At 36.0% G+C, this 10,703-nt stretch overlaps 1 protein-coding gene across 2 annotated transcripts in view; it reads left to right on the forward strand.

Moving 5' to 3' along the window:
• The window catches only part of SLC1A3 (solute carrier family 1 member 3), a 64,879-nt gene extending 54,821 nt beyond the window's left edge, over positions 1-10,058 (forward strand). For both annotated transcript variants that reach the window (XM_082784097.1, XM_082784096.1), the window contains 5 exons: positions 1,393-1,688; positions 3,584-3,817; positions 5,898-6,092; positions 8,173-8,307; positions 9,575-10,058. In XM_082784097.1, the coding sequence (XP_082640223.1) occupies positions 1,393-1,688; positions 3,584-3,817; positions 5,898-6,092; positions 8,173-8,307; positions 9,575-9,779 (1,065 nt within the window). In that variant the 3' untranslated portion in view covers positions 9,780-10,058. The remainder of the gene's footprint in view (positions 1-1,392; positions 1,689-3,583; positions 3,818-5,897; positions 6,093-8,172; positions 8,308-9,574) is intronic.
• Positions 10,059-10,703: the final 645 nt, after the last annotated feature.

Raw genomic sequence — 10,703 nt, forward strand, 5'->3', positions numbered from 1 at the left:
TTGGATAGAGTGGGTGAGGGAGTAGAGCTGTGCTTTTCTGTGCCAGCCAACTGTTTGAACCATTCAGCTGCCTCTTCTAACTGCAGACCAAGACTTAAAGCTTTTAGGGAAATTTCATTTAAAACTCAAGAAAACTTGAGCTCCATAGAGATTTACATCCTACGACATCTTATTCAGAATATTTCCATATATCTCCTGTAAGAAAAAATTACCTGAAATTATGAAAGACTTAAAGCCTTTGGGCTTTAGACACAGCAAATATGTTGTAAGTGTACATCAAAACTATTCAGGCATGGAAAATAACAGAAACTTAGGTCAGTGTTTCTAGGTGTTGATATTCAGGTCCACCTTAGTCCATAAACTCACTTTCACTCAAATACTCTCCTATTATGCAATAGTATCCCAATGTTACTAATAATACTACAGCTCTTGGACCAAATATTTCAGTTTTGTAGGTAGGACCAAAGAAATAAAAATCCAAGTTGCTAAATAACCTTGACACCTGCATTCCATTACTTTAAAACAATATTTAGCATCCTGAGATATATTAAAAGCATTTTATAAGTGATATACTTTGATTCTTTGTGCTCAAAATAACTTAATTAGGGCAGGGTTGAAGGGATTTTTGAACCCTGGAGGAAGTATTCTGGGCACATATTTCTCCTTGAAAAATAATTTGGTGGAATACAGCTTGTCAAAGAAGAGATTTAGTAGCATACTGAGATCTTGAAATTGATTTGTCCATTCCATAATGGAAACATTTAAAGTAGAACCCTTTCCTTAACAACAACAACAAAAACAATAAATATTAATGAATTGTTACTGCAAAGCAGGGAAAACATTAGTTTTCCTATTTTTGCTATGGCTTTGCCATACCAAATTCCTAATTTCAGGTTTTAAAATATGGAAAAAAAAAAAAAAAAATGTATGTTATGTTTAGGTTGCATTCCATCTAATTTTTTATGTAATTCAAAAGAAGAAAAAGTAAGGAAACTCCAGAGCACATGAAAGTATTCCAACAGCACACACACAAAAAATATTTATTTAACAGTTGAAAATAAAGTTGATGAAAAAATGACAATTTATAAAAATGCAAACTAAGTATCAATAATTTTGTCACAAGGCTTATGAGCATGATAAATGTCTTTGATTGCAACATACTTAAGAGAGAGCAAATATTGGAATCTAAAGGGGCGAAAATTTAGCTCTTGAAGTCAATACAGATTTTTGTTGTTTTCAGGAAGGTCAGGTTTTCATCACAGTACATTTTACTAACAAGTACTACACAAAGAATTCAAATGTCCTATAGTAGTAATTTAATGTGTGATTTTTTTAACTTTATTTGCTATAATTCACATGATTTCCATATTTCTGTTCTTTTTGTTTTACCAGTTCAAAACTAACTATGAAAAGAGAATGTTTAAAGTAGATATTCCACCCAATGACACATCCACAGTGGCTTCCATAATAAACAATGTGTCTGAAGCAATGGAAACTCTCACCCAAATGAAAGAGGAAATGGTTCCTGTTCCAGGTTCTGTAAATGGAGTGAATGCCCTTGGCTTGGTGGTTTTCTCAATTAGCTTTGGCTTAGTGATCGGAAGCATGAAGGAGCAAGGTCAGGCATTAAAAGACTTCTTTGATAGCCTTAATGAGGCTATCATGAGATTGGTAGCTCTAATCATGTGGTAAGTGCCTCTGATAAATTCTGCATTAAGTTACTAACTATTTTTTTTTCATCACAGTCATGCACTGAATAGCTAGAATCTGTCTGGCAGAAAGTCAGACAACAAGATTTTAAATTCCTTGTAGCCTTTTTGGTAAGTGAACCCAAGAACTGTAATTCTGTATAAATAAGTAATTTGTTAAAAAATGCCTGGTCTTTCTGAATGCTTGGCTTTTGGCCCTGAGCAAAATCAGGATATATGGCAGAATTTGCCAGGCTTATACAGGGCCATTCTATGTCTTCATAAAGATAGTAATCAAAACAACATGCTGTCAGAGTCCTTATGATCTACTTAGACTTCATTAAAGGAAACCGACAAATGTCTCCCATAATCACATTTCTACACAGCAAGACTTTGCTATCTTTACTTTCCAACACAACTGGTTCCTGGTTCTTGTGTAGAGTGTAAATACGTCCTTGCATTGTAGCTGCACTGCACACAAACATACATAACTTTTGCTACTTCATTGTTGTGTTCAATAGATAAATAAAACCAATAACTTTTCCCTCAAACACAAGGTATAAAGTCTTTTAAACACTGAAGTTTCATCTTTTTGTCAGGTAGAAGTTTAATTATGAAAATAGTCTGGAATGTCTTGGTGCCTTCTTTACTACGGAAAAAATAACTACCAAAAAAACAAAACACAAACACACACAACCAAACCACAAAGCCCTAACACACACTCTTATTTTGCAGTATTAAATGCGAAACTAAAAAGTATATATGTATATATAATTATGTAAGTATATAAATATGCTTATATTTTTTTCATATAAGTATATAAAGAATAATATACATAGTATATAAAGAATTAAATATTATTATAATATTTAAATAATAATAAATATACATATAAGTAAAAGTTATCTTAAAAATCTATATAAAGAAAAAACTTTTTCTCATTATTTACTGGCAAACTTAAGATGATAAAGCACTGAGTAGTATCTGAGAAATTTCTACGTGGATTTTATGGCTAAAAGTGCAATTGAGATACACTAGATGATGGTGTGCTCTGATAACTTAGTGTGAAAAGATGGGTTAGCATTTATGGAAATAATGCTGTATCAGAAGTCTAGCTGTAACAGATTTGTGTTTCTGAAAATCTTAAGAGATTTATGTCTAGCTCCTTCTTCATTTGTAGCTGTGTTTTTTGATAAGAAAAAGCAGATTAGACTACTCTGTCAGGGCCCCACAGAGCCATAACCTCTGCCATACACACAGCTCCATGCTAGTGTTATCCAGTGCCCCAGTAGGAATGGCCAGAAGCCACTTAAATCATTGGAAGTGTGAGTTCCTTCCCCAGTAACATGGGAAACAGCAGTGGAGAGAGAACAGAACTGGGCACTTGGCATAGTCTGCAATGATGTTGGATGCGCCTTCATTCAAACAGGCAGAATTATACCAGAATTGGCTAAACTAGCTTTTAGATGACACTTGAATTACAAAGGTAGATCATCTTCCTACAAGTTAAAAAAGTTACTGAAGAATTTGAATTGAGACTGCTCTTCTATAGGCTCATCTTTACATGGCAGTTTTTTTCCGGTGTCTATCCAACCCAGGTTTGCTATGTGATTTTCATGCTTTTTAAGCAGTTCTTTAAGATTTCATGTATGAAAGGTGCAGTATACATCTCCTCTTCCTATATTCCTCTTACCAGAGCCTATTAGAAATATTCACTGCTGTGGTTTCATCTAGGTTGACCCGTTTAGAGTTAAACAGTTAAACTCTCAGATTGCTTCTGAATAATTATAGTCATCCTACCAGTAAATGCTACATTCATGCTTGCATATAAACACCAAAGATATGGCTGAAGAAGTGGTTTTTGTCCAATATCAATTATAATTTCTTATTTGCAGGTATGCACCACTTGGAATCCTCTTCTTAATTGCTGGAAAAATTGTTGAGATGGAAGATATGGGTGTGATTGGTGGTCAGCTTGCCATGTATACTGTAACAGTTATCATTGGTTTGCTTATTCATGCTGTCATTGTCTTACCTCTTCTGTACTTCCTGATCACTCGTAAGAACCCCTGGGTATTTATTGGAGGCCTAATCCAAGCACTAGTCACAGCTTTGGGAACATCTTCCAGGTACAACACAATATTTTAAGTCCATATTTTTGGGGAAAAAATGTTGTGTAATATAATTGGTTAACTTCATATTCCAATATTTACTTGGGCACTTTATTGCAGTTCCACTACTCTCTGATAGAGATGGTTATTATTATGCTGACTTGAACCTTATTTTTTATGAGACTGCTTGAACAGAGATTAAATAGGCATGTTTGGCAATGCATACTCTATGGCTGGAACCCTTGTGACATTGCCTTGGTCTTTGAGATTTGTAGGTAGTTTGTAACCACTTGTTGGTAAACAAGTTGGTAAACAAAAGGCTGAAGCTGGCAAACAAGGCTTTGCATTTGTGCATGGGAAAACAAAACAGCAAATTGGATGGCTCAGAAGGGATTGTGTGAGAGAGTGTGAGAATCCTTCTTGGCACATGATATTCTGTGCTAAAGATCCTGGTAGCCAGTGATGGATAGTACGACCTGCAACAGAAATGCCCCTATTGTTACCTGTTGATGAGGTCAGAGGAACCTCATGTGAATAAAAACCCTGTTTGCATCTATGATGAAAGGAAATATTGCTATGATCGAATGTTTCCTATACCATATGGCCTTTCATAAAGCACCTTCCATTTCAATAGATTTTGAAAGTATCTCATAAAGACAGATGTTTTTGGTCAGCCATTCTGCATAAATAAATTCAAGACACTAGTGTTTGGGTTTGTTTTGAAGATCTGGATTAGAAGCTACTAGGATTATTAATGTAGAATCTGATTAAGTTTTGTATCAATAAAAATGCTTTTAAGGAACAATGTCCTTATCTTAGTGGGTAAAGAGTGATGATTACTAAGTTTCTTATTGAGCATTTTGATGTCAATCCTTGCAATCTGTGGAATGCCTAAAAAGTAAATATATTAATAACGATTTTAATAGGAAGATGATACAACTGAAAACAAGTGACACAGTTTAGGAGAAAATAAATAGTGCCAAATAAAATTAATATCTAATTTTTACGATACTAAAACTTTGGTGGGTAACGTTAATAGTTTTAAGAGGATATTTTCCAATGTCTGTGAAATGTTCAACTTGGAGCTACTCAAGATTCTGAGTAAGAACATAGACTGATGCTGGATCAAGAGAGCACACTACAAGTGCATTTAAAAACTTCAAAATTCAACAGTAAGTTGACTGCCATCAATGACATTTTCTAGCACAACCTCCCACAGCCCTTCTTTATTTAATACTTTATCAGTATTTTTATTTTATCAGGATTGATAAAGTTTACAAAGACATGAAAGTCTGTGAAGTACTTGGCAATGAAGACGTCACAGAAACAGAGTAATTTGAATTACCGAGTCTTGAAAAAACTCTTTATTTTGGTGTAATCAGGTGTAGCTATACATCTTCAAAGAGCCCTGTCCACTCTTACAAAATAGCCACCTTATCCTTCCTTCTGAGACAGTATCTCTGAAATGTAACTTGTCAACCTGTGGGCTGAATGGGTAATAGTATAGGAAGCAAATTGTACAGTTAGATTTATCTTTAACTGGGATGACTATTTATTTGGATGTAGCAGAGTGTAAAGATTAAGTGGTAAAGTGGTGTAATCATCTATCAGAATGCCCCTTGCAATTGAGCCATTAAATAAAGAGGGAGAAAATATGCTGTTTAGTGAAGGTTTGAATAGATGAATTTGTACAACTTCAGGAAAACAAGGCTTAGGATTGGTTCAGTCATAACTCCATGGCATCAAAAATGGGAAGTGGGAATTTTAAAATAGATAGTTCTGCCTAGCATGCCAGAGTATAACAAAATCTGATGACAAATGCTGAAGTTAGACACATTCAGACTAGAGACTACATAGTAACAATAATGAATGATTGGAAAATCTTTCCAAACACATTATGAGAATCTGCATTATTAGAAATGTTTAAATTAAGCCTTGGCTTTATTTATTTATTTATTTTTGATATTCTGGTAGATCACATAAAAACAAAGACAATCAGAACAATCTTTCTTGTTATAATAACATATGACACTTTGCACTCCTCTTTGTAAAATGTGTACCAAGTAGTGTATCATGCGTTATCTTCTTTTTGTTTCAGTTCTGCTACACTACCTGTTACATTTAAATGTCTAGAAGAAATAAATGGAGTGGACAAACGAGTTACAAGATTTGTTCTCCCTGTTGGTGCTACAATTAATATGGATGGAACTGCTCTATATGAGGCTTTGGCTGCAATTTTCATTGCACAGGTTAACAACTTTGATCTGAACTTTGGGCAGATTATCACAATCAGGTACAGAAGCCATTACTACCTACATCTACTAAAAGCACCTTTGTGATGACTCCTTCTTGCCGTTATATGAGGGATTAAACAAAAGCATCTAGAGCTAAAAACAAGAACTGCTACAGTAGCTGAATAACTATAATGATTTACATCTTCTGCACAGAAGAGCCCCCCCCAGCACTTATTCTCCATTAGGTAAACATTTAAAAACTAGAGCATAACACATCTATCACTGAACTTAGTACACTGAGTCAACAGGAACAATATTTAATAACTTTTTAATTTCTTTTGTCATTAAAAATTTCTTTATTAAGAATTCATGCAGCTGCTGGGAGCTGTGGACTGGATATCAGAACTGGATAGTTTACTTTGCATGTACCAAACCATAGCATAAGAGCAGCACAGTGGCATGGTACCATGGCTAACCTAAGGCTAGGAGGGGTGGTGTCTTCCTTGTCTTCATGGCCTCAGGATACAAGTAGAGCAACTTGTGTAAGGAGTAGAAATACCTTTTAGAGTAGAAATACCTTTTATTAGTTCAGCTGATAGAAGTGGAGAAGATGGGTATGTTTTCAAGCACAAAAGCCTTCATGTTTGAAATAGAACAGAAAAACAAACAACAACAATAAGAACAACAACAAACACGCTACATAGCAGTTGATGTAACCGATCTGCATTAATGTCATTATGTAACTCAAACAATTTAAGAGAAAAGGGTGATGGGTACCTGTGCAAAAGAAAGAAATGTCAACAAGGGGAGAAAGGGACACTATAGGACAGGGAGGGACAGGGAGAGAAAAGTATTTATCACTCAGTAGTGAACATTCAGATAGTGGTAAATGGGGAATGTAGGAGATTTTCCAGCAGAAGTGCTTTTCTCCTTAAAAAACAAACAAACAAATAAACAAACAAAAAACAGCTTAATTCAATATTCATCAACAGAAGGCGTAACTCTGCCTCCACACTCTGAGGCAATAATTCCACATACATTAATACTAGAGCTGCTAGCTGCCAAATCACCTGAAAAAACAAATTCTTCCTAAACCAGGTGTGAACAAGCATATTTATGTCAAGTTACTAGAGTGTATGATTCAGGGTTCCTGCCAGCTTTCTGGTTTTTGATGGCTGAATGCCAACAGCCAGAGGACAGATTATAATTCACTTGGCATAAAGTACTGCATCCTGGTTTGGGGCACCCAGCACGAGAAGGATATGAACCTGTCCAGGTATAGAGGAGGGCTATAAAGATGCTCAGAGGACTGGAGCACCCCTCCTGTGAAGAAAGGCTGAGAGACCTGGGGATGTTCAGCCTGGAGAAGTGAAGGCTCTGGGGACACCTCATTGCAGCATTTCCATACTTAAAGAGGTCTCATAAAACGGTTGGAGAAGGAGTCTTTTCTCAGGTATATATTGATAGGACAGAGGGGAATGGTCTTAAATTAAAAGAGGATAGATTTAGATTATACATTAGGAGGAAATTCTTCACTGTAGAAGGGTGGTGAGGCACTGGCACTGGCTGCCCAGAAAAGCTGTAGATGCCCCATCCCTGGAGGTGTTCAAGGCCAGCCTTGATGGGGCCTTGGCCAACCTGATCTAGTGGGTGGCACCCCTACCTATGGCAGGGGGGCCGGAGTTCAATGATCTTTAATGTCCCTTCCAACCTGAGACATTCCATGATTCTATGATTCTATAGTGAGGTAGACAGAGAAAAAAACTTTTTGCATTAGGTCTTCCATGACAAAATTATCTCCTCAAATTCACTTTTAATGTGTTCGAGCTGCTGGAGTGCATTTGTTCAGCAAGTGGTGGCATGTACCTATGTTTTTGACCATCCATTATCATCTTCCAGGGTATTTACAGTCACAAAATCATGTGTCCATGGTTCTGGATAAAGGTTTAGTGTATACGTTTTAGGTTAAAATTCACACAGCCCTGCATCTGTGAAGTGCTTGGATTAAGGAATGGAGTCATTTTTTTCTTTATTACTGAGTAAATGGGTTCTTGCTTCATATGTGTTGTTAATGTTTGCCAGATGATAAGGTGTTTACTATGAAAATCAAATAATTTTTCTTGTGGTCTCTTTTCTCAGCATCACAGCTACTGCTGCCAGTATTGGGGCTGCAGGCATTCCTCAAGCTGGACTGGTCACCATGGTCATTGTGCTTACATCAGTTGGTTTGCCTACAGATGATATCACTCTTATCATTGCAGTGGACTGGTTTTTGTAAGTACTTTTCCAGCATCATTAAGAGCTTAGACCACATGTACAGTAGCCAGGGATATTTTGACAATACTGCAACCAGTGGTGTACTTTTGCTGTCGAAGGTATTTGGAAAGAAATGCTGAAAAGAATCACAGTTTATTGCAATTAATGAATATTCTTAGACCAGATGGTAAGAGGTGTTACTTATTGATGGTTCCACTTGTGTGCAAAAGCTTTACTTAGAAGCATAGATCCTTACCGTACTAGAACTTTCAGATATGCTGTAATTCAACCAGAAAAGAATTGCTATAGATTTTTGTTGTTGTTTTGTTTTGTTTTGTTTTGTTTTGTTTTGTTTTTTTGTGGGCAGTTGATGAAAACCTTTCCATCAATCAGGCTCAAAGTTGACTGGTTCAGACCTGACATATTTCATTACAGACCTGTTGTCTATCTAATCCAGGAATCTACATCTTCCCCATAGACACAGAAATGAAACAGTCATGTAATTCTTACCCAGCAACCACAGCGTAGCGTCCTTCAGATTTTCTATTCCTCTGTTTGCAGTATGGCTACACTTGTAGGTATATAGGGAAATCTCATAGAGAAATCCAAGAACCAAATCACAACTAATTTCTTCCAACTTCTCTTTGCCCATTTTCCAGAGCCTTTTACCCTTCAGTCTTCCCAAATGATCCCTGTAAGAAGTTGCCTATGTCTTTTTTCAGAATGTTAATATCTTCAAATAATTATCTAACCACATGCCACAGCCATAAGTGAGTAGACACCCATCCATTAACAGTACCACTCACTCCTCATCAAGCTGCCTCCTGCATCTTCTGGGCAGAGCTTTCTAAGAGGGATGAGTTGTAGTTTACTTTGAATCATTTCAGCTGGATTTCATTACTAAATTACTGACCGTACTTTATAGTCAGGAGGGAAATGACGATAACATACATTTTCATTGGCTTTCTATGTTGAGAGGATATCAACCCAAACCAACAGTGTATAGAAATACTTCTGAGAAGCATCTGTCATACTCTCCCTTTGTCATGCTCATTACAGTTACTTCTTGCTATGAGGTTACCAACAGTATTTACATATTTTGTGCCCCCAAATCCTAGTATATTGTATATTACTACAGAAGGAATCATGGCATTAACAGTTATGTTAAATGAATATACCTAAAATGACTGTATCAATAAGTAGCTATGAAAAGGTTTTTTAAACTAGTCTGCATGCTTCCCAGAACAAGTGGTAAAGCCAAGGCTAATTTACCATTTCTTCTTAGGGATCGTCTCCGTACCACCACCAATGTCTTGGGAGACTCCATCGGAGCAGGAATTGTTGAACACTTATCACGGCATGAGCTGAAGAACAGGGATGCTGAGATGGGTAATTCTGTGATAGAGGAAAATGAAATGAAGAAACCTTACCAGCTGATCTCACAAGAAAATGAGAGTGAGAAACCATTAGATAGTGAAACCAAGATGTAGGGTAAAGAAGGCAAGAGTCCAACACTACAAGTGTGAAAAATACACACTTATTCCAGCCATTTATTTCATGCATTTACCAAGTCCACTTATTCCCTGTAATCTCCCTTTATGCTTGCACTGGAAAGAATTAATGAAAATATATTCCAAATTAGCAGTGATCAAGGTATATGTTGTCTTCCCACTTAAAAAAAAATAAAATAAAATAAAATAACAGGCAACAACACTGGTCCTGCTATACAAGTGATAACTGGGGATAAAAAAATCATAATCAATTAAGTTAAAAAATAAAAATATAAATCAGTGTGTGTGTTACTCGGTCCTGTAAATGTGATTTTTTTTTTTATGAACTGGAAAGTAAGAACAGATAACAGAGCCTGAAAATGGTTTTATTTTTTTAAATACCTGTTGTGAAATTCCTAACATCTATAAGCACACAATCAATACTTCTAACTTAATAACTGCATTCAGCTAAGTAAATTAACAACATTTTTTGTTTTTTTCATCTGATGTTCTTTTGTCCTAGCATTACATCCTTGTTCAATTACTAGCAAGACAATAAAAAGGACTGTAATTGAAAGGATTAAAAAAAGAGAGATGTAAGCAAAGAAAAAAAAAACAAACAAACACAAACACAATCAGCACTTTTATCAGCTGACTTGAAATACTTCAGAGAAAGTGATTTTATCTGGACGCAGTTTTTTGCATTGTCCTCAGCTGATCTTGACAGACACCTAGTCAGCTCCCACTGACTTGTCAACATTTATGTATGTACCTCCACTCTGGATTTGCCCCCATAATTTCAACACCACGACCCAGCTGAACAATAGATGCGTGTAAGTGCTTGTAGGAGCAAAGCCCTAGGCTGTATTGACTCTGGGACTGGAAATGTATCTTCATCTATGTGTGGAGGAAAAATAATAATAA

Source organism: Aythya marila (genome assembly GCF_965140915.1).
Source record: "Aythya marila genome assembly, chromosome: Z".
In the NCBI taxonomy this organism is placed as follows: domain Eukaryota; kingdom Metazoa; phylum Chordata; class Aves; order Anseriformes; family Anatidae; genus Aythya; species Aythya marila.